At 39.8% G+C, this 27,845-nt stretch overlaps 1 protein-coding gene across 1 annotated transcript; it reads right to left on the bottom strand.

Annotated features, from left to right (window-relative positions):
- Nucleotides 1-273: 273 nt before the first annotated feature.
- Nucleotides 274-27,422, bottom strand: PPP4R2 (protein phosphatase 4 regulatory subunit 2). The gene is made up of 8 exons (XM_017747236.1): nt 27,316-27,422; nt 10,734-10,904; nt 6,227-6,320; nt 5,351-5,388; nt 4,957-5,031; nt 4,396-4,539; nt 3,854-4,122; nt 274-2,617 (listed from the first exon to the last, which is right to left on the bottom strand). The coding sequence occupies exons 1-8, from the start codon at nt 27,405-27,407 to the stop codon at nt 2,304-2,306; spliced, it is 1,197 nt and encodes a 398-aa protein (XP_017602725.1). The 5' UTR covers nt 27,408-27,422; the 3' UTR covers nt 274-2,303.
- Between the last annotated feature and the right edge of the window lie 423 nt (nt 27,423-27,845).

Genomic DNA, 27,845 nt, shown 5'->3' with positions numbered 1-27,845 from the left:
AGGACTTTCTTCCCCAATCCAATCTAAACTCACTCTCAGTTTGAAGCCACGTGCTCTGGAGTGTAATTAGGGAATTTAAAGCAGATTTTGTTAAATGTAGGGTACACGTTTAGGATAAAGATCTTTGCTGTGAGGTTGAAGCGTTATTTAACTTTTTATTAGCCATTAAAATAAGTTGCAGATACAGAAATGGATCCATACCTCAAAGTCCCTCTGCAGGTCTCTGCAGGAGTGGCACCAATGCTGCTCAAACAAACATCTGGAAAGGTCACAGGTGCTTAAAGAACAAGTTTATTGACAGTATCGTCACAAATAAACAATCTAAAGAAAATTTCAGAAATCTCTAAACTTAGAAATTTTAAAATTTTCTCATTGGCAAAATATTAAAAAAAGAAAAAAAGAAGTGTAAGATGTCACTATAATCTTAAACTTCCCTAATTTCAACATTTTGGTTCAGTCCTTTAATTTGATGACACACATCCAACCCTTCAGCACAATGAAAATGAGTCAAAATACAATTTTCCTTCTGCAAGGGGATCTCGATCAGTAAAGTTTTTTTTTTTTTTGCAAGCGTCTCCCTGAATCCTGTCTGCTCACAACTTGATAGGTAACATCAGCAAGAAATAACTTTATAAATAGTCCAACTGAGCCAAATTAATTCTGGTATTAATCAAAACCTAAATTTCCCCCAAACAATACAAAGCAGACCATGTAGTACAAGAAACTATCAGCATGCATTTTAGAGGTCATTTTTGTACTTCAGGTACATGAACTTAAAACCAAAGAGGGACAATTGTGATAAAAATGTACTCAGATATTTCATAACATTAATATTTATTGCTTTATATGAATACTGTATTGAAAGCCCAAGCATTCAGTTTACACACAGAAATTATACAATTATATACCGTTTCACAATGGCAGTGAGCACTCATTACAATCTACAAAAAATCTACTTTACAGAAATTTAAAAATTCTAAATATCAAAAAGGTACAGTTGAAGAAACAGGTATAAATTTGGCAGCCAGTAATTGTGACTGGGAGGTTGCAGCTTGCATGTCTTTAAATATGGGAACTGGAAAATATTGAGTTTAAAGCAGTAGTTTGTGCTTTGAGCTGGTTTGAAAAAAATGTAACACTGGCTGTCAAAGTAGTATGTTCAAAAATATTTAGTTCACTTCCAAAATGTTATACAAATCGTGGTGATTCCTCTGCACCCCTAAGCCCTGTAGCTCAGGAACATGACCAGGGTCACGTCTCCATCCTTCCCATCCAGTGGTGTGATCAGCCCGATGCCACCTGCAAACCTTGGAGGAACTCTTGAGACTTCTCTACAATATTCACAAGCTCCAAGAAGCACTCAGAAAGGCAAATACCTGCTCATTTCTTCCAAGGTATTTTATTTTCAAACATTTCTTCTACAAAAGTTTAAGCTAATATTTTGATTACAACGTTCTCAACATAAAGCACATTTTGTCATAAATAAATGAACTCCTTTCACTCAGGCACCTCAGAAGTATACAAAAATGTTGTCATTGGAACAGTTCTCTTGGAATGTGTTTACTCGGGTGTTTTCAACAATGTTACTATTTCCAGGGTTTCATATGAGCCAGATTTCATGTGTTTTGTTTTTCCAGAGGCAAAGTGCCTTGAGAGGTGAACTCAGTCTTTTCCCTATAGAAAAAGTATTTGCTGTATTTATCTTTTATAGAAACAGAAAAATATACCCTTTCCCCCTTAGAATACCGAGGGTACACGGAGGTGTGCATGCTGTGCGGAGATGTGTGTGTGAAATGTGTGTGTGAAATGGAACACATTTGAAACACACAACAGAAGGTTTCTTGGTGTGTATTCAAATAAAAATCCAGAAACCAGCCTGAAACCCCGAATTTCACATGTCAAATGTTGAAACTGTAACCAAAATATGAAGTAACTGCTAGAGCTGTCAGAAAAAGACAAGACAAAAAGCTTTCTTGCTTACATACAACTAGGTGTGGTGATCTCCAAAAAAGTTGTCAAAATTATAATTACCTTCCAGTTTAAAAACTTTTATTCTAAATAAAAAAAACTATACACAAACCACTGATTTGACCAAACGAAAGTTCAGCGGTAAGCAGGACCTGAAGGAGCTGGTATTCACAGTTCTTATCATGTACAACTCTTTCAAGGTTCAATCCATGGAGAAGTTTATTTTACAACCTGCTTCTTTTTGTAAAACTAAAGGTCCACTTTATTACATAAAATTATTTATACAGTGTAAAACCGGAGCCTTATGGAAAATACTGCCTCTAAGTTTATTTAAATTAGTCTTGCTCCATAGGTTCATCTGCAGCTTCTGTGGCTTCATCACTGTTTTCCATCGGGGTCTCTGAGGAGTTTTCGGGAGTTTCACTAGCATAGGAGCCCAGCTCTTCTGTTTCACTGCAGTCAGCTCCACTAGTGGCGGATGCACTGATGTCACTGTCAGCCGAGTGCAAATCCTTCTCTGCCCGCGACTGCTCAGACTCCTCCATCTGATTGTTCTCCTCAGAGCTCTCTTCGGCCACACTTGAGGAGTCACTGTCTTTGTCTTGCTCTTTTCTGTCTGGACCAACGTTTCTGGGAGACATGAAGGACTCTAGGAACAGAGAAAGTACAGTATTACCAAGGGATTTTTCAACATACCTTAATCCTGCTACTTTCCACTCCCAGCTATGCTGAGCAGAACTTCCACAACACAGCCAAGGTCAGGAAAAACAAACAAACCCCGATTTTATTAGAAGATAAAGCAGTGGCCACCTTTGTCAGAATATCCAAACTCTCTCAACATACCATAAAATAAAGTCCAGTTATTTTATTTAACAGGTAGCTTCACTTAGTGAAGCTTCACTTGATAAAGATGAAGTCTAAGAAGTAACTTCTTCTTGCTTCCCCACATCCTCCACTTGCCTTCAGAATCAGTCTCCGGGAAATTATGAAAACATGGCTGTTTCAAGTGTACAGCCATCATGATCTACAGGAACATTGTACAAATACCTGAGCCATAAAGAATTGTTACAGTGGGGATACTGTAACACAATGTATCAAACCAGGAGTCCCGTGGGAAAGAAATATATATGGACAGATTCTTGGTAGATGTTTCAGAGAGATGTTTATTTCTCCAGCCGCAAAAAATAATTAAAACGAAACTTTGAAGAATATGTAAAAACTAGATTAGTCTCTTAACTGCAGGTTTTTTGGGGTTTTTTAGGTTTTTTTTTTTACTTAGGTACAGAGCCTGCCTTTCAGTGAGATAATTTCTACTGTTCTGACAGGATGTGGAGACATTGTTGCTCAGTCTCCTCAGTGAAAAAAACACAAATTTATAGCTGTAACAAAGTAAATTCCATTATTAATAAAGATAGTAAAACGTAAGTATGACCCATCCCCATCTGGAGAAAGGATGAGAACACCTGATGATACCCTAAAGTAGGCATTATTGAATTCTTGGTGCACCCTGATCTAATTTATGGCCCCAAAAGTAAATTCCATTATTAATAAAGATAGTAAAAGGTAAGTATGACCCATCCCCATCTGCAGAAAGGATGAGAACACCTGATGATACTCTAAAGTAGGCATTATTGAATTCTTGGTGCACCCTGATCTAATTTATGGCCCCAAAAGATTTTAAGTACCCTTGTGTAAGTTTCAAATTGAGTGTAGGACCAAGGAAAAAGAAGTAATAGACTTGGTAAATCATGCAAAATTGAAGTACGAACAAGCAGCTCATCTTTATGCACAACAGGAGACATTCAGCAATCCCAGCAGCACTGGTCTCCAGCAAAGAAAATCCCAACTCCTTGGAAGTAAAAGAAGACAGTGAACTCTGAAATACCTTCCTCCTCTTCCTCTGTACAGTGCTGTCTGGCACAGGTAGCATCTTTTTCTTTATCCTGAGATGTAGAGGATGCTTCTGTCTCTTCCCCCATGCCTGAAGAGACTTCACTAGAGGCAGTTTGGTTTGGTGCATCTCTGGCTTCCCCTTCCTTGTCAAATTTAAGTCTTTTTACCTCATGTCCTTCTGCTTCTGCAGGATCATCCTCAGAGTGCTTATTTTTCACTGGGCTGCTCTGAGCACCTTCTGATTCAGACGCTGGTGATTCACTACAAGCAACAAAAGCAGATGTAGCTTTTATTGAAGACAAACATTCTGTATCTCGTCACACTTTAAAAAAAAGTAGCAACTACTTCGATTTAAACACTTTAAGTCACAACAACACAATTTGCTTCACTTATTACGTAACAAAACCTTAAAGTCATCACTCCTGACTTAAGACTCCATTATGCATCCCTTACATGTCTTTTTTAAACTATTTTTAAACATAAATAAAAAACCTGAGAATACTAAAAGCTCAAAATACACTCCTTCTGACAAACCTGTGTTTCTTCTCCTCTGTTTGCTGCAAGCTGGGCTCTTTATGCTCTGTGCTGTCTGGCAAACCGTTGGTTGTCATGGGAGTTGACAATGAAACCTTCGTTCGACTCACGGGTCTGGGGGTCCCAGGGCCATTTACATTCGATCTTTAAAAATAATAATGGAAAGTTAACCCAACCTCTCAGCAAAGTAACTTGTTCCTATTTTGCAGAAAGCAGCTATACCCTTCCTTTATAAGATCAACAAAACTAAACAAACAGATGAGGGGCTTTGCTGTTTTATACTGAATAAAATACTCCTTGCCTCCAATGTGCAAATTTGATTAAAAAATTTAAATAACAAGAAAAAATTCTCAGCGAGGTGACAGAGAGATGACAATACACAGTATGTAGCATACATGTTCCTGCCTCCTCTACCCCCACTCCCCAGTGTATTCCATGGCACACCTCATTTTTAAGGCTACTTATTTGGGATCACAACAGGTAAAAAGGGATCTGAACCAGCTATTCCCAGAACTCCACTGCTTCTATCCAGTCAAAGTTAACCCCTGGAACTGAACTCACCTGTCAGAGTACCCTGGTGAATTTCCTGGGAACATAACACCATTCATCCGATTTAAACTACTGGAATTATTTTTCCTAACAAACAAAACAACAAAATGTTATGAATAAAGGAACTTTAAATCACTTCAAGCTTGTTTGCAGAGAATTTCCCAATCCCAAACTTATAAAGCCCCCACTGTCAGTCCCCAAGGAATTTTTACTTTTTTCCCAATTACTACACTTGCAGACACCATCCCTACTGCTGATTGCACTATGGATAACAAAATGTGAACTCTCCCTGTCTGGCTTTTAGATACAACTACTGACAGCAAGAGAAATGCATTAGACACACACATACATTCTCCCTGTGAGTAACACAAGCTTGAAGTTTCATGGAAAAGAGGGTTATACTCACTCTGAAGATGGATATACACAGCTGACAACCATGACATTCTGTAATATACAAACAACAAATACATCAAGAGTTCAGAAACAGAAGCTTCAGCTCTTGACAACATCCCAAAACTTCAAAAGTTTCAGGATTTTGGTCCTATCTGTTAAGGTAGCTCTGCTCTCACTTACAAGGTCAGGCCATAATTACACCAAAATTCAGGATTTTAATAAGTTTGTTGCTGTTTTAACAAGACCAGCACATTAAGCCTCAGGCCTGAGTGCCTGTAATTTCTAACTGAGGGATGTCTGGAGAACAAAGTTCTCCAGAAATCCTGAATCCAATTGTGGAACCATATCTTGAAAATCTGTTCCTGGCTTCTGAAGGATCCCACATTCTGATATAAGCTGTAAAATGCCAGTTAAGACACCTGTGTGCTCTTCTGAAGGCACACTCTGCTACACCACAGGATTTAAACACTGAAACAAAAGACACTGGAGGGAAGGGGCCTCCCTTCTTCTTCACCTCTCGATCTACTCTGAAACCAAATGTGGGAGGAAATGCCTGATCAAAAGATTCAGGTTTCATCTGATCATTTCTAACTAGCACTCCATATAACAACTGCCAATACACCCCCCACACACTACAGCTGGAGTACTGCACAGTGATTACAAAACACAGCAGTTGCAGCCCTGAGATTAATTTTTATGTCTGAAGTTATTTTAGAACTGCTTTTTGCTGCTGAAAGGTATGAAACAAACTCAGACACTTTAGAGCAGCCATTAGCTATACTCTGGCTCTGAGCCCCAAGGAAACCAGCAGACCTTTGGGAGCAATTGGGAAGTTATTAAGTGGTGGCTGTGACTGTGGAGCTGTGTTCTCTGTCAGAGAAATACTTACCTTTTCCACACCTCTTAGAAATTTGTCTGTTCCTGTGTAATTCCTCCTAGGATCTGTCAGCAACTCACAGAGTCGCTGGATAGTGAAGGGGATGCTGCAATGAAATAGATTTATAACAATTTAATTTTATTTTAATAAGTATGACTCTCAGGAAGCAACAACATTATTGCTTTCTCCCCGTTACCGAGAAGGAGGAACAAAACCAGTACTGAAGTTTGTTACCATGAGCAATACTGGGTGGCACCTCAAGACTTTATTTATCTCATACACAAAGCTGTTTCCTGTGCTCACCACCACAAAACCCAAGCAGAATCCTAAATGCATCATCCCACAACTCAAAGGACTCATTTAAACAACAAAAACGAAATCAGATCAACAGTGAAGTTTCTGACTGTACTATTCCAATATAGAGAAATTTTAAGGGATTCAAAACAAATTTGAGTCATACACACTAGAGCTAAAAAAGTCTCAACTTGTAGTTTATTTCAGGTTTTACAAAACACAGTTACAGAAAAAGCAGTAAATGTTGGAATTAGTAGATCCATTATATTTCAGCTGTTACAAATAATCTATTTTGCTACAACTGGACAATGTACTCATCTATCAAAGAGCAAATCAGGAAAAATAATTAATAATTAATAATAATTAGTGATGTATAAGCCCATAGGAACCACATAAACACATTTCTTTTTTTGACAATTCTGCACTCAGTTTCATCCCTGCTGAAATGAGAAACTGATCTTTCAGACAAGCAATACTTTACAGACAATTCCCAGTTACCTGCGGTGTCACACACTTTGAATCCAAGTTCAGCATCACATTTTGACAAACTTCTGACAAAAATATTTCAGTATAATTATAAAGTACCATGCATTTTTACAATTAACTATTGGAAGTTGAAGCCATAAGCATTTTAAAAGTTATCTAAGAAGAATATTTAATACAGTATTTATGAACCATTTTTTGGCTGGGAATACAAATCCAGAGCTGCATCAATACAGACTGACACGCATGTGTGTGTATATCCTTATACTGTCAATTTCTGTCCAAATTCCACTTTTATTATTTTCTGAGGAAGTCAGTACATGGTATCTCCAGCCTGTGCCATGAGCTAACACAGCATGGATCTCCAGCTTTGCTCATTAGCTAAAAAGCCACGTGAGAAATGGCCAGCTCTGCCACCAGCTCAGTGCAAACAGGTCAGCACAGCTCCAATTCATCATCCCACATGACAACTCACTTTAACTAAAAGCAAGTAGTACTCAGAGAGTGACTAAGTATCAGCAATTTAATTATGTTTTTCAGAACTGGCTGTACATTATGTTACTGAGGAAGTCCTAATCCTCAACAAACCAGAAAAACCACAGGAACAAGTGTTCCTTCTAATTCAGTTTATTACATGAACGCTCTTAAACTTGACAGTGGTTCTGGCATTATTAGTTTCCCTTCCCTTGCTCTTCATTGGGCAAGCAGCAATCTTTGACACCCAAATTCTTCATAAAATCATCAAGCTTAGAAGAGACCTTTAAGATCAAGTCCATCCTCACAATATTCAGCTTCTGTGCAGTGCCTTCTTTTAACATTCCAACTTTTAAGTCACAAAGAATTTACTTGATCTGTTCATCTTTCCATATAGATAAAATATTATATTGATCTGTTTCTTGTGATGGCCATTTTGGGTTTTGGTTGAAAATCCATAAATAAAAATATTTCATTCTTTTTTTAATAGACTAGACTGTCCATTCAAAAATCCATTTATTCAACAGAAACAAAAACATACAGAATTTTAAATTATTCTCCATCAGCCAGATCTGTAAGACATCCTGGGGAATCAATATGTGGCTAATTTGGATTTAGCTGTACTTAATGGGTCACCTGGAATGCTGTGACAAGAATTGTTTTGAAACATCAACACAGTGCTAATCCCCCAAGTAAGACAGAAAACTCGAGAAATGTGCAGCCTGCAACTGACTCCAGAAGGAAAAGCTGTCTTCCTATTTTAATCTCAGCTATAAGAAGTTAAAAAGAAAAAAGCAAAAGCCAACTCATTTCCCTCCAAATTCTTCACAGCAAAGTGAACTTCGTGCATTGAGCAGCAGATGGCACCCGGTGTCACACAATCACCCCTCTGCATGGAACTCCTTCAGCACTTGCAAATGCTTTTAGTTGGCAAAACCCAAAGTTAACTTCACCTCAGGAACTCTTTCTGGTGAAAAACTATTGTTTTAAAATAGTTCAACAACGTGATCTTAAACCAGAAGTAATTTAAACTGGTGTAAATCTATAAAGGAACACCAAAGTAAAGTTTGTGAGCAGTACGAGAACTGACTGTAAATGCTCGGAAATTTAATTAGTTCAGCATATGAGCTGCATGAATAGTCCTGATCTGCCCACTTAAGGTAACCACTCAAAATTCTATACCAACACACTCAAAACAGCACTTCCAGCACTACAGTCCAGAGTGAATTACAAACCAAAAATTCATTTGGACAGTACTGAAGAGGGATCTGGGAAAATTACTTATACCAGTTACATTAAATTGTAGCCAAAAAAACCCCAAACAAACAAACAAACCCACATAAATGAAATTTGACTTATGATCTAAGTTATTCATGCTGTGAAAATTTCTCTGTCATTGAGATCCCCAGTAACTTACCTTGGAACTTCCTGTTTCACTAACAAAGGATAAAAGGATAAAAAAATGGCAAGAAGTTCCTACTCCAAAGCAATTGTAAGAGAATTGTAAAGAGAATCTGGCTCTGTAAACCTGTGAAGACACCATGTCGAGTAAGATACAGACAGGCTAAAAGAGCCAGTTTGTGCTTTCTTTAAAAGGCACTTCAGCTAGAAAGACCCCAAAAAAGAGGTCATTTTTAATGTGTTACTTCTTTTCCCTCTCTCTGAAACAAATGCTAATAAAAACATCCCAATAATAAAGTCACATCAAGTAGCTTCCTTGTCTGCCCTGGTACCCTGAAATGACACCCACAGCTCTAAAGAAGCCTGAATATACAAATCCCACAACCCAAAACCTGCTGCTGTTACTCTTTGGACAGATCTCCACATGATTCAGCTTTTAAAATCACATCCTCCCTGTGGGGGTTACAAGATTTACTGAATGAACCACTCTGCAATCCCAGATCCTGAAACATCCCCAGGCATTATTTCCTTTAAGGTAACTAATGGATGCAGTTTGCTTCCTCAAAGCCTGGGAGTTTCACTGCAAAGTATGAGGAAGTTGAGCACCCTGAAGTGCTACAGCAAAGGATGAAAATAGCACAGGCACAGCCTAAGCTCCAGACTCATCATCCAGAGGTTTGTTCAGTGCACTTGGGAACAACAGCAGATAACAGCAGCCCATTCATTAGCTGTCCCTGGGAGAACATTACCCATTTTGTGGGCAACGAAGCATTAACAAAAAGCTGGGGGAGGAGGGAGAGAGGCAGACTTGAGCATAAAGGATAGGTTTGTTTTTAAATTCCTGCAGTGAAGCAGCTTGGTATAAATATTGGGGAGCTGAGAACAAGCTGAATTTCACATTCTTAGAAGTCTCCTACATGAGAGCAGTTGCTGGGGGAAGAGGAGATCTGACTTAGACTCCTAAACTGCAAATAAATGAAGTAGCATGGAACAATGACAGTATAAATTATAAATACAGCATCAAAATACAATACTAAGGACATGTCAGTAGCACCACCGAATCTGAAATTTCAGGGTATCAGGAATACAAAATTTAGAACATGCCGATTTATAACAAGCTGAGAAAAATGCTGAAAAGTCTTAACAAGCACTGAGCACCACAACCAGGATGACTCAGCTTATGGCAAGCATGTAATCCAGTTTAGAAACAACAAAAATACTATGTAAACTAGTAAAAAGGACACACCAAATAAGACAAAAACATCAGGAGCTTTATTTGAAAGGAAACAAAAACTTCCAAAAGGAAACCAGCAAAGGGCACAGATACATTTTAATCTAGGACACTGTCAGCAACTGATCAAACATCCATGTCCTTCATCAATAAGTATCACCTCAGCTGAAAATTTGAATTTGGCATTATTTAACAATTCTAACCCAGGTACACCTCCTGGTCACACCGTTTCTCACTGCATGACTTCTTCAAAAGCCAGTGAACTGCCACAAAACAATCAGGAACTGAACACCAGACGACCTCTTCCCATTTGGTATTTCAAAATATACTGAAAGCAATCTGACTTTACTCTTAAATGCGCACAGTAATATGATGCTTCTTTGAATGCACTGTTTAAAAACTAACTACAGATTGAAAAAACAATGTGAATGACATGACAGCATGTCACACTTTTCATTCAATGACAGAATAATGAAGTTCAGAAACTACTGCAATGTATTTCCAAGGTGCATATCTGCTTCTGCTCATCTATTCAAGGAAGCAAGATGAACAGTTCCAGACAGACAGTACAAACTATGTTACAAAACTGGAGAAATATGTTTGTTAGCCTGATTTTAGAAAACAAAGGATACATACCCATTAAATCCAGTGACAATTTTCAGGATTCTTTCTTTCATCTCTTCAAAGGGAATATATTCCACATTTGGATTGGGGGGCCCTCTTGGTTCAGGAGCTGAGGTTCTGAAATCATCCATGACTTTCTCCAGTTTGAAAATAAAATAGCCTTTAAACTGAGACCACTGAACCCTGCATAAAACACAAGCATTGAGACATAGGCAAGTTAGTCCTAAACCCAAAGAACAGTGTAAGTTTATGTTTGCATAACAACATTCACCCTGGTATGCCAGTCCTAAGATGAACAAGGCAAGTAATGCAGTGCTATTTCCCTTCCTGAATTTAAAGCATGGTAACTATTTCAAAAATTACACTGGAACAATGTAACACAAATCAATTGCCACTAACAGCAGGGGAGGCAGTTTCCTTAAAGAACCAATATCCACTGACAATGCAAACCTAAATGCGAAATACGCACGTGTCTATACAATACAAAGTGAGCCTACATGCTGCCTAAAGTTTTCACTGAGCTCACAAAAGGAGCAAGGGGAAAAAAAAAAAAAAAAAAAAAACCACAAAAAAAACCCAACCACCACACCAAAACAAAAAGTGTTTCAAGTCTGGAATCCATACAGCAACTGTACACAGGATTATCTGCTTCCCTAACAAAACCTTACCAAAAGCCTTCTGTAACTCCACACACCTTAAAAGCATTTCACTGCATCTCTTTCTCTCAAAAAGGCCAGGATTTTCTGTATCTCAGTTGGCACTTGTTGACGAAAAACTGAGCAAAACAACTTTGACTCCCATAAACATTCTCACAGCAGGAAGCTATTAAGATGTTTCCAAATTATGTTTTGCCTTACAGCTTCAAGTTTCATAATTTATAAAATTCTACATTTTGAAATTTTCAAGCAAACAGGTCCCTCACACTAGCTACAACAGACAAGTGCTGAGCCAGCCCTTCCACACCCACGGCCCCACAGAGCACCCACAGGAGCTGTTCAGGGCCTCCTTGGGCTCGTGCATGTCTGAGCAGCACAGGGAGCAATGTGAAAACAACTGATTTAGTTCAGGATCGATTTGATTCTATTCCTGTTAATGCAGGAGGTTGCACAGCTCCAGGACGGAGAAAAGAAAGAAATACGGAATAACAAACAATAAACAAGGAGAGAAGACGATCTTGGACATTTATCTGTAACACACACGATCTGGTATGAGCAGGCTCAAACCAAACAAGTGTAAAATGTGAGCCCCTGGACAGCCCTTCAGCTCCTGCTCAAAGCAACATTAAACTATATAGAGAACAATTTAGCCAAAGGCTGTATTTTATCTACAGGCTGCCTTTGGTGGCCCTATTTTCAACCCCACGTAGCAGCTGCCCTTCTGTGGGGCTGACACAACTATTTGTGCTGTGAACCACTTGTGGTGATGTTTGTTTCTCCAGCACCACCAAATCCCAAACCACAGGCCAAGGAAGCTCTATCAGCCCGCCTGCACCAGAAAAGTAGGGCCACGTCATCTTTGCCTTAATTTCCTCCTTAGTCTCAAAGAAATAATTATGAGATGAAAAGGGGGAAAATACAGCTCAGGTTTATCTACAGAGATCCAAACACAAAGCCCCTGTCTTTTATTAGGAATGATAAATTTGCAAGAATGGGGGAATTCCAAAGAGGAAAGCAAACCTCTCTTTTCCCTCAACAAGAGACCTTTAAGCACCTCACAACCGGAGGGACCACAGGACTTAGTGAATAATAATAATAAAAATGAATAAATAAATAAACATCAAGGTCCCAAAGGGAATGGCATGGATTAAAGAGCACCACTGAGTCTCACTGGATTAAGTCTCCAATCAGCATTCTACACCCAAAGCAGAATACTATAATTTTCCAATGTACAATATTAGGCATTACTATTACAAATGTTAAATAAAAAAGCTATACAATTCTGCAGTGTTACCACCATGAAACCAAAGTGTTTGTAACAAATCACAGATGTAATACATAAACACACCACGAAACACAGTAAATAATCCCGTGACAGTGTGGGATTACTCCCCACAGAGCATCGCAAGAGCTTTACTTGCCTCATGAAAGGGGATTCCACTATTATTCTAAACATTCTTTGACAACTCCATTTGGATATATTTCCACACTTTAAAACTTCCGCTGTTCTGTGTTTTCACTGTTATTTATTTCTTGCTAAATAGTAACACTTATCTTTTCATAGACTATTAACCCATCAGTGTTTGAAATAAATCAACAACATGAGGTTTAAAATGGCAATCTACTGCCTGAAAGCAGCACCCACCAGCTCCTTTACAATGCTGAAGCTACAGAAAACAAAGATTGTAACATTTTGCCCATATACAGAAGTCCAGAAAACTATCACTTGGATTTTAAATTCAAAATTTTAATTAGTATTTGTCCCATTATAAAAAGGCTAAGAACTTACATCTGCAACACACTGAACTACTGACATAGAAAGCATCTCTCAACCTGCATTCCAAACCATTTACTAAATGACTGCTGACCGGGTAACACAGGACAGGTTACACACAGAGGCAGCAGAGTTTAAGGATAACCTCATCCTGCAATCACAAGGCTGACCACAGCTAATCCAGACAGAGCAACAGCAGCTTAGATCAACCCAACAAGCTGTTGCTAGAAGCTGTGTAACCACAGCAGCAGGGGCTCAGCACAGCCTTGCAGCTCGGACATTCTGTGTTTCTGCAGCAGTTTTTCCCAGCACTGCTGGATTCCCTGCTGCTGGGGCTGCAGTAGCAGCAGCAGGAAAGCTGAACTGCTCAAAGGCCACTGTTACATTCAGTGCAATCTCAGACAGAACTGCAGCTCAAACTATAAACAGAGCTGTCCCATGCTTCTCCTGAAATCAGTGTTGTTAAAACAATGAACTCATTTCTGACCAAAAAAAACCAAAACTATTTCTGCAGGGACAGTAAGATTTTCTCAGTTCCCATTTACTTAGTGGAAGTGATCAAAAGTGTCTCAAGAGCGAAGTCACCTTTCCTGTTTTACCAGTCTATGAAAATGACACGTACAAGTTGGCATCAGCTGAACTCTAGAAACTCGTCCATAGAGAAAACCAGTTCCTTCGTAACAATGGGTAGAACTGTAGACAATACAAAATTAAAAGTGGCATATCCTACTAGCTATCAAAGTAATCTGTATCTACACCTCTAGAAATTTTAAGTTATCCCCAGTCACTGAAAGACTCGTTGCTCAGAAAGACAAACAGAAGAGACAAACAAGTGCCAAATATCTGTTTTCAGGAAAAGAAAAATATTCCACATGTATCACAAACTTCCTGAGAAAGCCCTCTATCTTCTCTGCTTTGTTACACAATGTGGGAACCCAAAACCAAGAGGAAAGTTTGGTCAATACCTTCTTGATCTAACAAGAGCCAAACAGAAGCAAAAGAAAATTCTTCTACAGTTTTATACACTGGAAAATAACTGATAAACATCTTAAGTTCGTAAGAATAACAAATTGAAGAAATTCCATGGAGAAAATACTGTTCATACTTTTTTCAGAGCAGCCTTGTTTATAAATACTTGCTCTTCCCACTCAGCATTGCACATAATCAGCCTTTTCTTCCAAACCATGCTCTTCCTGTCCACTACACTAGCTTGGGAATTTGTATCAGCAACTTTGAGAACTTTTATAGCCACTCAAAGAAAAAAAGTTCCTGAGAACACTCTAAGATCTGTGACCACACCTTCAAAAACAATACTTCAAAAAATTAGCTGATCCCGCAATGTTTTGGTTCAGTATACTTTCATTCTAGAGCATGACAGCTTTGTAGTTACATACATTTTATGTACATCAAGGCACCTATCACTACAATATCTGGGTCACTCTGTGTAAACATACTTGTACAAAGAGCTCTCCTGGGCTAATGAGCCTGTAGTCCCACAGCCAGCTTAGCGGAAGAGTCCTCTGCTTCCCTCCCACCAGCTCCTGCACCATCCTTTCCTTCTATCAACCTAAATGATTTGCTCTGGCATACAGAGGAAGAAACTGATTTCATGAAAAAGCACCTAACAAGAGGCAAAGGAATGGCTGAAGAGAAACAACCAATCACAGCACTTCAGAACTACAGCTTGCATCCATACAGACACCACCCATTTCAAATTCTCCCAGGACAGACACAACTGCTGGTAGTTTAACTCAACAATTTAATTGTTTTTTAAAAAGCACCTATAAAAGTCAAGCAACAAATGAGAGCATGGAAGCTCACACAGAGTCCAACATTTCTTTGTACCTTACTTAAACATTTAATACTTGCTAATAATGTGCTTTAAGGTATGAAAAGATGTTTAACACCCTAATATTGTACCCCAGTGCAGTCCCTGACCTTGAAATTTCATTAAACATTAGAAACATAAGAGAGAAACATGGATGGAAGAGATTTCAGTGTTTGAAGACACTCAGTTTGGTTTTCAGAGTCGATCAGGAAAGCAGACAGCATCTGACCAAACAGCCAATCCTACAAGAAACATCAGCAAGTTTTGAGAAGATTTACATACAATTAGAAAGACAACATGACAAAAGGCTAGGAAAGGGTGAAGGAACACATAAGCATGAAATGAGCAAGTAGAGATTAAATTAAATGACAGACTATGCAAAGAAATCAATAATAATTTTTTTTTTAAAATCCCACACAGAGCTACATAAAACCCCAGAATGGAATCAAAATTAGTAGGTGAAGACAAGAAAGTTAAACTCTAAGATGAAAGCCACAAAGGAGGGATGGGGAACTCCACAGTCAGAACAGTGCTACAGTAACACACTGAGTCACTGAGAGTTGATGAAGCAACAAAAATATCTCCACTGTACAAGGAAGAATAATAAAAAACAACAACAAAAAGAAGAGAGGCTAATTTAGACACAATCTAACATTATCAGAGCAGAACCACGGAAGAATTCAATCCTAAATAGCTCTGTTCCCTAATAAAAGCCATCAATCTATTTCACACCTGTACTTGCACTACATGATTTGCTCTTGGAACTAATCCATTACTACAGATCAACAGAATTTGCCAAGCAACATCAACCAAGTTTAGAAATGCACCAATTCTACTTGATGAACAGCATCTTCAACAGGGAACAGGCCACCTCAGACAGAAAGCAGGGCAAGAAATCTGATGCAATGCTTTGATTTCAAAGAATTAGTAGCACAAAGTTGCTTGCAAGGAATGACTGCGTCTCTACTAATGTGATTTGCATAAGATTCATCCTTCCAAACATGCATATCCAAACAAAATTGCATTTTACATGGAAATAATCTAATCATATCATTCCCAGAGTGTAAAAGACATCCCCCCATTCCCTTATCTCCTGCTTATGCAAAATGCTTGTACTGGTGAAACTATGAAAGCAGCTTTCTCTCTTACCACAATGGTTATTGGGGAAGAGGAGAACCAGCTCAATATCTGCACTATTTTTGTGTGTCAGAGAATTAACTGATATTTTCTTCTGACAATTGGACAAGTTTCTATACTTGATTCTTTTCCCACTTGGTATATTCACTTCGGGAGATAAGGTGTCAATGAGAAGAGCAAAAAGCCTGAAATATTTAACAAGGTTGTTTGGGCAAGACCTGACAAACATGAAAATCCCTACTGTTTTTAAGGGAAAACTATCCATGTTGAACAAACGGAATATGGTTCCCTCTCATGTATTTAGCACTGCACTGCAAGGCTTTGCTCTAACAGTGCTCCCCCTACACCAACACGCGACTTGGACATGAGGTGGAGGTTGGAGGCTCCAGGAGTGCAGAAGACAACTACACTGACTTACTCATCTCCCTTTTTGAAAACTGTAATAAAACATCAGACATAACCCTAAGGGAATGCATATGGCTCACGCACTTTAGACAAACTCTGCAAGATTTTAAGGTTCAAACTCCAGTAAGACCCATTGAAGTAAAGCAGGACAAAACCTAAAATTGACTGAAGAACTGGAGGAAAAATTCAGAGTGCCTGAAACAAGGCTTACTCCTGAAAGTACTGTGATTATTTCATAAATCTTTCTGGATTGCCTTACAGATTACAGGTTTAATTAAGAGAAACATTACATAGAAGAGATGTTAAGCTTCCAGAGACCCAGCTATGTACTTAAAGCATGAAGAGTCCCAGGAGTCCTGGTGGGATGTCTGTCTTCAGATTTCACAGTGTCTAAGTTCATTACAAAATTACTTGATTTAAATTTTAAGAGGATGCCATCTGTTTTGGAGAGATGCTGAATACCACACAGAACATAAAATGAAACCAAAGTAGATCTACTATTGATTCTGTTCATTGAACAGGCCATAAAAAGAAATATCAGAACTTAGTAAAAGGAAGTATTTCCTTCTCCACACTTCTACTATTGGCTCTCTGACCAGCAGAAATTTAAAAAAAAAAAAAAAAAAAAGGCAAACTGATTTGTATATTTAGGATGCAAACATTTTATGTCCAGCTAAACTGATTTTAAGGCAATGTCCTCAGAACACACAAGGAAAGAACCAGAGGACAATCTCTGAGGGAGTCACTTAACATGGAATGAGAGATGCGAGCCACTTGTATTACCTTTGCCTCCCCAATTTTTGCTGACTGAGATGACACTCCCACAGAGACCTGCTAGTAGGAAACAGGCGTTTTGAAGTGAAGTAACTTGACAACTTTAGTAACTGTTTCTTTTCTTTTGTGCCTTATTCTAGAGCTTGTAGGAGACGAAGATATAGTATAAGACATAGTAATTTCCCCAGGCTGTCAAAGGCAAAATTAAAGTTTCATCCAAAACAAGTTAATTCCTTTCCTATTCTGGTCTATCAATGGGATCTCCAGAACTATCTGGAAAGTGAAAAGGCAGAGAAAATGAAGTGCACTCAGCAATCACATACCCAATTCAAACCCCCTGGCAAGGCAGCTTTCCAGCTGCTCTTCTACAGCCTCGATGCAAGATATATCCAACAGGAATATTAAGGACTAGGTGGAATATGCCTACTCAAATCCAAGGCCCGTGTCTGCCACCAGGGAGCACAGAACTCATGCCAGGCACGAGGAGCCCCAGCGTGGCTCCCTTCCCCCAGGCTGTGGAAAGAGCAGCAGCGGGAGGCAGCGCCAGAGCCTGCCCGGGACTGCCTGTCCTGTCCCACTGCCTGCCCTGTCCCACTGCCTGCCCTGTCCTGCTCCCTGGCAGCGCCTCAGCACTCGGAGCTGCAGCCAGGGATCCTCTCCAGCAGCCAATGGAGCTGCAGCTGCACAGGGAACCCATGGACTGCAGGCCTGTGGGAGAACGAGACCGAGGTCACATTCAGCTCTTCCCTTGGATATCTCTGTTCTACTCCTACTCCCTCTACCTTTTCTGCCAGGGTTTTGTATCAATCCTTACCTTATCCAGCACACCCAAATATGAAATCTATTCAGTGGCTATAAACAAGGACACCTGGGCATACACAGTTATACAGAACGGGTGCACAAGATAAAAACCTTAAGAAGTGCCTGTAAAACACAATTCCCAGTGATTTCAGACCAACAAATGAAAAAACCCAAACCTGTTGCCATTTGGCATCTTAGCTTTTGTACAGGAATTACTATTTCATTATTTATGATATAAACAGATTGCTTCTCAACTAGGTGTGCTCAGTGGTAGAGAAATGACTTTCAATTTTTTCAGAAAATACCTGTGAAAACTTCTGGGATAAAAAGCAGCAGCACTGAACTCCCACTAACAGGGAGATGAGCCATGCTGAGGTTCCCACAGGGATCTCATCCCAGTGCAGAGGAGGAGGGTGCTGCCCCACCACACACACTTAACCTTGTCCTTGTCTACACCAAAAGGGGCAAGCGTGCTCTGCTGCTCCCACACATTCCCGTGATCCCACACACAGGGGGGTGAGGCAGATCACTGATCTAACCACAAAATTAATGCTGCAGATAAGACGGAGTAAGATGTGTGATGTGACTAACAGGGAGCTGAGCCATTCCTTTAAGCAGCTGCATTCAATTACCAGGTAAAAGAATATACCTTACCTAATTCCACTTGTGTCAAATATTCTTTGTATTTTAAACTTATTTTTCTATTTCCTGTGCTTTATTTTAACAGTATTTTGATGCAATTCATTTTAGTGTCATAAGTTTGCACACTGCTGCTATTTTCACCATTCACACAGTGTAGATTAACACGGGAAATTCCAAACAATGACAACAGATTTACACAGTAAAATCCCCTGTACCCCAATGGAGACTGGCCTCTCACATGCTTCTGGCAAACAGACAAACCCCTCAACCTAACATTAAATCAAACCCCCAGGCAAGTGCTAGATCCTTTATGAGTGTTTCCAAATGAGCATCCAATTTTAAAAGCTGAGGTGCTCCAGGTAGGGTGAATTTCCTGGAACACTGTGCCTTGCTGCAGAGCGTGCTCCTGTTAGAAAAACACTGGCAAAGCACTCGTCCTGGGAGAGCGTCCTGTTCCCTTTCACCTGATAACTCATGTAAAATTAAACACTCTCACATTTTATCTTCAGTAGGATTTTACCTCATGTTACCTTTCACTTTAATTAAAAATATATTGAAGTGTTCAAAAGAGGAAAAACTGGTATTTCCCACAAGCACAGGAGGTGTTTTTCCATTTTCACTCACTGATTGTTGTCAGCCTAAATCCAGTCTTTGCTCTCCTTGGGAGCACAATAAGCTCATTCCGGAACCAGGGAAACTGTCAGACATTAGAACTACATCTACTTCAGTAGTGTGAGTGTTCACCTCTGCTGCTTGAAAATTACTACTGCTCTTGCCAGGAACAACAAAGATTGAGATTTAGTTATGGAAACAGACAGCTGAAGAAGACATTAAAGCACTATCTGTAATCATCAAGGGACTAATTCTGATCTCTGCTGATAAATATTCAGCTGACTCCAACGGAATACAGCTGTCCCACAGAACAGAAAAAAAATTTCAGTCCAAAATTTTCTAGGAAATACATTTGTGAATAGAGTTATCTAAAATCAAACTCAAGCACCTTTCATTTTTTTATTTTAAAGGCAAAAACTGACCACAGAACAAAAAAGTACAAGATTACAACACTCTTCATTCAAAAATTAACTTCCTTATAGCAGAGGAGAAAGCAATACAGGACACCAGTGTTGCTTCAGGTATCACCAGTTTGCCCAGAACAACCAAATCCACACAAGAAATCCTGCAGTTCCTCTGGTAAATGTAGCTGTCACTGTTAAAGGAGCCAGTCACCTCAGAGGAGCAGCAGGCCACATTGAGATAATATGATCAGATGTTTACTATATCAAGCAACAGAGCTGGGAAACCACATTAGGAAAATGCACCCTGTGCAGCTACTCCTGCATCTCTATTGCAGTGAGTTCCTGTGCTTGCCACCTTACGCACTGTCCCCAAAACCCACAGGCCTCACTCAGGTCTCACAGCAGTACTACTGTGACCAGGGAAATTGCACCTGTTAACTCATTCAAAACCAGAAACAAAAGCCATCCAGTTGGCTTCTACACAAGGCATTTTCAGCTGACACATGCTTGGGCTGACAAGGTATACCCTACCTCAGTGACCCAATCCACAGGCATTCAGTGTTTGTGCATCATCACACTCCCCTAACACTTCTAAGCCAAGCATCACCAGGTATTGCCATCATGGAAATCTTGTCATTGTCTTCAAGTATTTTTATCTCTAAAACTGAGACCTGCCAGACATGTATCAGCTTTGTGGAAAAGCATCGGTCTGGTTCATCCACAAACTTGATAATCCACCTTCCCCAGGTCAACCAGACTGCTTTGTATCCTTCCCTCTGTGTGCACTATTGCCTCATTCCTTCCCCCCATGTGCCATCAGGCACAAACCTTCCCAAAAGCTTCAGACAGGAAGAGGGATCAAGGCTCACCAATTAAAAAGTCAAAATGGAAAAACATCCTTACCACTCAGAAGTGTAATAGGGAGTGAACAATACCCAAATGCCTGGGGAAGTACTTCAGATTAAATACAAGCACAACCCCCACAGAACAGAGACTTGAGGGCCACTGGAAAATATCAGAGGTCACACTGAAGCATCCACTACAGCAACGTCACTGAGAGGTGAAGGTACAAACCGAGAGAAACTCTGAGGATGATAACAAATCCTATCAAGCAAGGCAGAGAACTGAGCTTGAGGAGAAGGATGACCACAGAATAAAAGCAAAAGTGATCATCAGAAACACGTGCAACTGCATTAACTACCAGAGAATACATGGTAGAGTGGTTTTCTGTGCAAAGTGACATGGACTGGCTGCCAAAAATATTATCAGGAAATGTGCTCACAAGAATGAACTGTGTATAGCAACAGGGAAGGAAGCCACACTCACACTGCAAATCTGAATGTGCAAAGCTACATTTGTGATTAAAACAGTCCCATCACCCCAAAAACTCAGTGCTGCAATTAGTTTGCCTTTTGCATTTCCTTACACGTGTATTCCATAGAGAGACTAATGTTTATTACGCTCAGTTCATCACACACATTTTATAATGGCAGTTAAAGTCTGACCTTTATACTGTAAACCCCACTCCCAATAGATATGAAGTGGCAGCACTTAAAATAAAACACTACAACAGTGTGTGCTTCCCAAAGCAGCAAGTGATTTCATCAATATCACCACTGCTTGCTCTGAAGTACTACAGCTACACAATTCACACATACAGAAATTTTTGTTTATAATAGAGGTAAAAGAGCAAGGAAGCTAAATTAGTGTTGACAAAGGTATATCAGCAGGCTTTTTGACAAAAGATCCCTGTCCTTTCAAGGTGTCAGTGGATTATGAAACAGAAAACAGTGTCAGTGGAATGGGAGTTAGTGGGGGGGTAATTCCAGATGCTGAATGGAATAGAGTTAGTGAGGAATAATAGTGGACAACAATGCAAGGAAGTTTACTCACATCTCTTGCTTTACTGAGAACGTGGAAATGGAAGAGGCTTATACTAACAAAGGCACACAGAGACTTCTTTCAGAAAAACATGATCCTGCTCATCACAACAGAAACTTGACAATTGTTTTATTTCATGTTAAAAAAAAAAATCATAAGGAATTACATTCCCCAAATAAGCATTAAGATTTCCAGAAAGTAAGTTGTCTCCAAATCAGAAAAAATGCTAGCACACACATGTCGAGCAAGAAAACTGTTCGTTGAATAAAAGCAGAGAACATACTTTGGAGAAAAAAACAGATTTAAATTTAAGCATGTGAAATAAGACAGAGGACATATGGCTAAAAAATCTATACATCTGTAACAAGAGAAAGGATATTATACAAGCGTTCAGAGTACATATTTAAAACACTTCAACTGAGATGCAAACTTATTCTTGTAGGAGTTCATGGCTACTGCATCTTCACTCAGCTCTCCTACAGCTGACAAACTATGTCACTGATGTAATAAACTAATAGAAAAGTTAAACTGATTCAAAAAAGGTTAAAAGTATAGTAGGAAAAAAGTTCACTGCTACGTAAGGTACATGAAATTGCATCAAAAGGTCAAAAGTATTTTTGCCATTATCTTTGGTGGAACTGCAGTTATGTAACTTACATTTACAGTTATGTAATTTACTAAAGGCAAATCATCCCTGATCCACCTGACTGACTGCTGTGGAGGGAAGACCAGAGAACACTGTAGTTCAACCTGAGCAAGGCACACCAGCACAAAGCTGGGCAGCTGCAGCCCCAGGGGAGCATCAGGCTCCACTGCAGTACTTGCGGTGCTTGGGATCCAAAGTCCAACCACACCCAATTACAAACGCTGGTGCTCACAGCCCAGAGCGGGGCAACCCCTGCACTGGCAGGCGGGAAGCTGAGCGCTGTCAGCCTGTGCTGTGACCAAGGCTGCTGCAGGAAGCTAAGGCAGCACGGCTGGCTCTGGAACACAGGCTCTGGTGGTGGAATCCAACTGCTGACTTTCACCACTGAAGGGATAATTGCATCCAAAGAGATGGAAACAGATTCCTTTCTGAGATGCACAAGTGCAGGGTGAGAGGCACTGGGCCGAGGATGCTCCAAGGGAGACATTCTTCCCAGTGCATGTGATTAAGCAGTGAAACAGGAAGCCAAACTGAGGCTACTGAATTGCCATGACTGGAGATTCTCAGAAATGCTGCACAAAGCCCTAATCAATTTTATCCAACTTTGGAATTAGCTCTCCTTGAGCACAGGGTCTGCCTGGATCACCTCCAGCAGATGCCTCCAACTATTCTAAGATGATAGTACCGATGCGCATGTTTGCCCTACAATCACATGAATTAAACTTGACTCAAGAAACTGCAAAAAACCACTTGTGTTGGCCCTCAAGGAAATATGCGAAGAAACAAGTTGTTTTCAGGCTCAGATGAGGTTCAAATTAACATTTCTGAGCTTCCAAAAGAATTTCACTACAGGAAGAAATAAAGCCAGAATGTATTTTAATGGCTGTTTATGCTGCACTAAGGGGAGGAACCGGTGTGACTGCATCACATCCTGGGCAGAGTTCTCTACTTAGGCCTAGAAGGATTTTACAATTAATCACTTCTGCCTATGAGCTGTTATTGCTCCAGATTTTGGTACTTCACTACTTTCTGGATTCCTTCACTGTCAGAAAGCTTCTGCATTATACTTTCAACTACAGTAAGCCATTAAAATTGCATTTTATAGGTTCCCTGCCCCAGGGCAGGAGTGGGGGAAATGCATAGAAAACCAAAACAAAATTTTTGATTGCTTTAGTTTTCTAAGTTTTATTTTTCACTTTAGAAAAATCTAGTTTTCCTTTCCAGTCCAACACATTGGATTTTCTTGATGAAATACCTAAAAATATGGTTTAAAAACATTTTTACTATTGAAGCGGCAGAGTGACTCTAAACTCAAGAGAATTTCCTAAGAGGTAAGAGAAAACATTTTAAATACAGGACACAAGATTGCAATTGAGAAGTGATCCTAATATCTATTTTTAAGAATTCTTCAGAAACAACAAAATAATTTCACTGTTCCATGTCACTTCTAGTACTGCAGTGCTCTGATTTCTATCCCATCTCTTAAAGCTCTTTCTACTTTAGAAAAAATAGGTAAGTGGATTTCCATGTCACTTCTAGTACTGCAGTGCTCTGATTTCCATCCCATCTCTTAAAGCTCTTTCTACTTCAGAAAAAATAGGTAAGTGGATTTCTTATGAAAAAAAAAGGGCACAAAACCTCATCCTGTTTCTAGACATCTTTCAGATACAGTAAAGTATTAGGACTATAAAATTTCATCTCTCTTCACTTTTCTCAGTTTTGCAAGTCATACCGATCTGTACAAAGTGGAAGACAAGGAGGTTATAACAAACTTCCCTGACTGTGCTCGGTCTCACTAAGGAAATTTCAAGTCAGTATCTCAGTAAAAAGTCAGATTAAATAGGGAGTATGCCACTCCTCTGAAAAGAGAAAAAAAAATTCCTAAGACTCAAGACAACTTTAAAAAAGGTAGAACAACAAACTTTATATTTCACCTAAGACTAAGTCTTACCAGGGCAACTGTTAAGAAACAAAAATATTTCAAAGCAGCCAAGCAATCACACTTTTGCTTCTGTCACCTCTAATATAGGAAGTTTAGACTGGCTTTTGTAAATGTAGGCCATAATCTCACCAGCAATTAAGTGAATGGTTAACTTTGCACAAGAGGAAAACTTCAAAAAGATGAAGTGAATGCATGTCATTGTATGATCAGGATTTTACTACACAGCACTGATAACACAAATAAGCTTACACTGATAATAGAACCAAAATTAGCAACGTTTTTGTTCCACACCTTCCTTGTGAGAAAGACCTCTAATTACAATAAAGATACTCTCTAAGAGCCTTATCATAGTTGCAGTGGTGGCTTTACCACCTCTCACCCTTTGTTCGTCCCCTTCACTACCTCTCCAGTTGCTCTGCAGTTGGATGTACCAGCTACCAGGGACGAAACATGTGGATCAATGAACTGAGCCTCGTCCAAAAGAGTCAGGACTGAGAAGTTCCTGCCCCGGGTCCCTGTGGGGCTGCAGAAGCAGCTGAACACCCCAAGTGAAACAGTGACCCCCAGGCTGCACCAGACAAGGCTGCTGCCAGAGAAATCCCAGGAAGATCAGAGCCTCACCTAAACCTGCACATACCTGTTCCCAACTCCCTCAGATGAATAAGCACTTTGGAACAAGTGGGGGCAGGGAGGTACCCAGCAACCTTACCTGAGCCTGTGCTTTCCATCTGTTGAGGAAGCTATGTGTGCCATGATCGAGCTTCGAGGAGAAACTAAAGAGTCACTTTAATTTACTTCATTAGTACATTTTCAAATTAAGTTTGCTAAGAGTCACCAAGATCTGCTGCAACTGTGTCTGAAGATGTATGGGGGGTGAGAACATTTACCCCAGGATGCAGACTGCAGTTTATACTCTAAAAATCAGTAGTCATGATGAAGTTAAAAAGCTGACAGAACTCCCATGAAGACCATATAACTCTCCTAGAACTACTAACTGAAAGCAAAAGTATTTCACATTTCACTTGTCCTGATTCGCCTCAGTACTTTTTGTTTGTTACATTAGGAACAGGCTGTGACTGAGTAAGATCCATTGTTTTTCAATAATCAAGTCTGCAAACCATGGATGTAATTACCCCTGACTAAACCATCCTTGCTGTTCGTTTTTTTTAAACTATACTCTGAACTTAGTAAAGATCCTAACAAATGTCACTGCAAACTAGTATTTTATCTCCTTGTTCCAAAGTATCTATTTATTACTGGTTTAGATTCTATTACACAAAGTTACTTTTGTATGAGTGAAAATAAAGACTTTCTAGAGAATTTTAAATTTGTATATATTTGGTAGGTTTGTCTATTCCAGCATACTCGTGCAATGGTCAAGTTGTACTAGCTTAAAAAATACACTAAGTTCTTAAAATGCACATTATCAATCTTCCCGTGAGTGATTCCCAGGAGATTTTAATTTTTACTCATTTTTCCCCTGAGATTTTGATACATAACACATCAGTGAACACACAATCATGTTTGATGAACAAATAAAGACTTTGGTAGATAATCTGAAACAAATTTAATATTATAGAACAGTATTTCCATGCCATCCTATGCTCCAGATCATATTACACACTTCTGATATGCACATCCAACACTTTTTAAAAAACAATTTAATGCAACTGAAAGGTTCAAGAAGGCTGAAAAGAGGTACAGACCTCAAAGACACCACAAAGAAAACGCTGGAAACATAGAAAGCAGGATCTGTATATCAGATGAGAAATCCCAGTTCAGGTTTAAGTTTGTAAAACTAAAATAAAAATAATAAAAAATAAACCTCGATTTCCTAAATGAAAATAAAATCAGAGCGGAAATAATTTTCCCAAGAACTTGCCCCGATAGAATCACTTTTTAAAAATTATTTTGGAATATATGTGATAGTGGCAGAAACAGTAAAAACAACCTAAAGAAATATCTCAGAATGGGAAAAATATTTTAAACATATTTTAGTATGGGCTTACCGTGGCGTGTTTTTTCTGTATAAGCACTACACCAAAATTTAAGCATTACAGCTGTGTATGTCTGCTGAGCCTGAGCCTTCTATTCAAAGAGCAAAGTACATTTCAGAACTTGTTTTTCTTTCTAAACCATTAATCCAAGCAGTACTAGCAAGCTAAAAAAAAAAAAAAAAAAAAAAAAAAAAAAGAAAACCACCAAAACCTACAAAACCTCTTACAAGTTCGAGGGACTCTAGAAACTCAAACAAAGCCCCTGCGGTCACTGGTTGGTCACAAAAAAACTCGTAAAAGCACATCTCCCCTGCTGGAGCCGTAGTCTGGCAGTAGGCCTCAAAAACAAGGAGACAGCCTGGGCGCCAGAAAGTGAGCACAGCTACGGCAACTCAGCCGGGGAAGCCTTTCCCCTTCCTGCCAAATAGTGATCCACAAGGAAGTCACCCGCAGCAGCACCGATCCCTGAAAGGAGCGCGGCTCCCTCGCACCTCCGGGGGAAACCCTCCCGGAGAACCGCGACAGAAAGGGCAGCAGAAGGGAAACTCCCGTGCGAGCTGAAAAACGACGGCAATTCAGAGCAGTTCCCACGCTTCTGGTCTGCAAAAAGCACCTCCGGATTGTCCCCTCTTCACAAGCAGCACCCAGACACAATCACAGGATGGTTACAAAGCCCAGAAAGAAACAATCTGAGCCACTGATATCTTTATGTAAATAACACAGTTAGATACTGCAAACGCAGTTATACAACAGGGTACAGCAAACGTTGCAACAGCAGCTGAACTCGCCACTTACAAAACCTGAATCTCTCTTAAAATCCGGGAAAAGCAACAGGTTTTTACTGTGCTGAGCAGGATCAGTAAGACCTGACAGACACCCCCGAGCAAAGCCTATACAAGAAGTCTGCCCCCGTGAGATAAAACTATCAGCAAACTAAACTAATCCACACAAAATTAAGTGGGAACTAGGGAAAGCTTATTTAGCTCCATGAAGCAACCTACAGGCAAAAAGAGAATCCTAATAGAATCTCACTGACTTAAAATGCAAGATTTGTTTTAAGTCACAACTGAGGACCACCAAAACAGTCACACTTACATCGTCTCTCCAGTCTTAGCAATATGACAAAGAAATTGATCCAGTATTGGACACACTTCCTTCTTTCCTCTCTTCTCAAAATCTGTTGGCATGAGAACGACAGAAAAAGAACGGTAAAAGAAGACGGGACAGAACAAAAATTCACAATAATTAGCGATTTGCTTCAACTATCAGTACAGCTCCCACACAAACACTGTCGTGCTCTCTCAATGCTCCGGCTGTTCCCACGAACTCCACCAGCTTCCCAGCCCTGGGAAACACTTACTATTTCTCCTGAGGAGAAACCGCACGCACCAGAGTAGCAAAAGTTGATTTGCAACTTCTTCTGAGCAGCTACGGCACAGAAAAAGGCTGATTTCCTCAAGCTGAGCCCAGAACAGAGAGGGCTGGGGAGGGAGAAGCGGACAGGTCCGGGCTGGGCCGGGATGCGGGGGAAGGGGCCGGGAGGCGGGGAAGGGGCAGGAATGAGGAGGAAGGGGCGGCCAGGCCGGGGAGTCCAGGACGGCAGCCGGGGAGACCCGAGAGTCACT

The sequence above is a fragment of the Corvus brachyrhynchos genome, unplaced genomic scaffold (assembly GCF_000691975.1).
Source record: "Corvus brachyrhynchos isolate BGI_N302 unplaced genomic scaffold, ASM69197v1 scaffold91, whole genome shotgun sequence".
Lineage (NCBI taxonomy): Eukaryota > Metazoa > Chordata > Aves > Passeriformes > Corvidae > Corvus > Corvus brachyrhynchos.
This window is presented reverse-complemented; position numbering and strand designations above follow the sequence as displayed.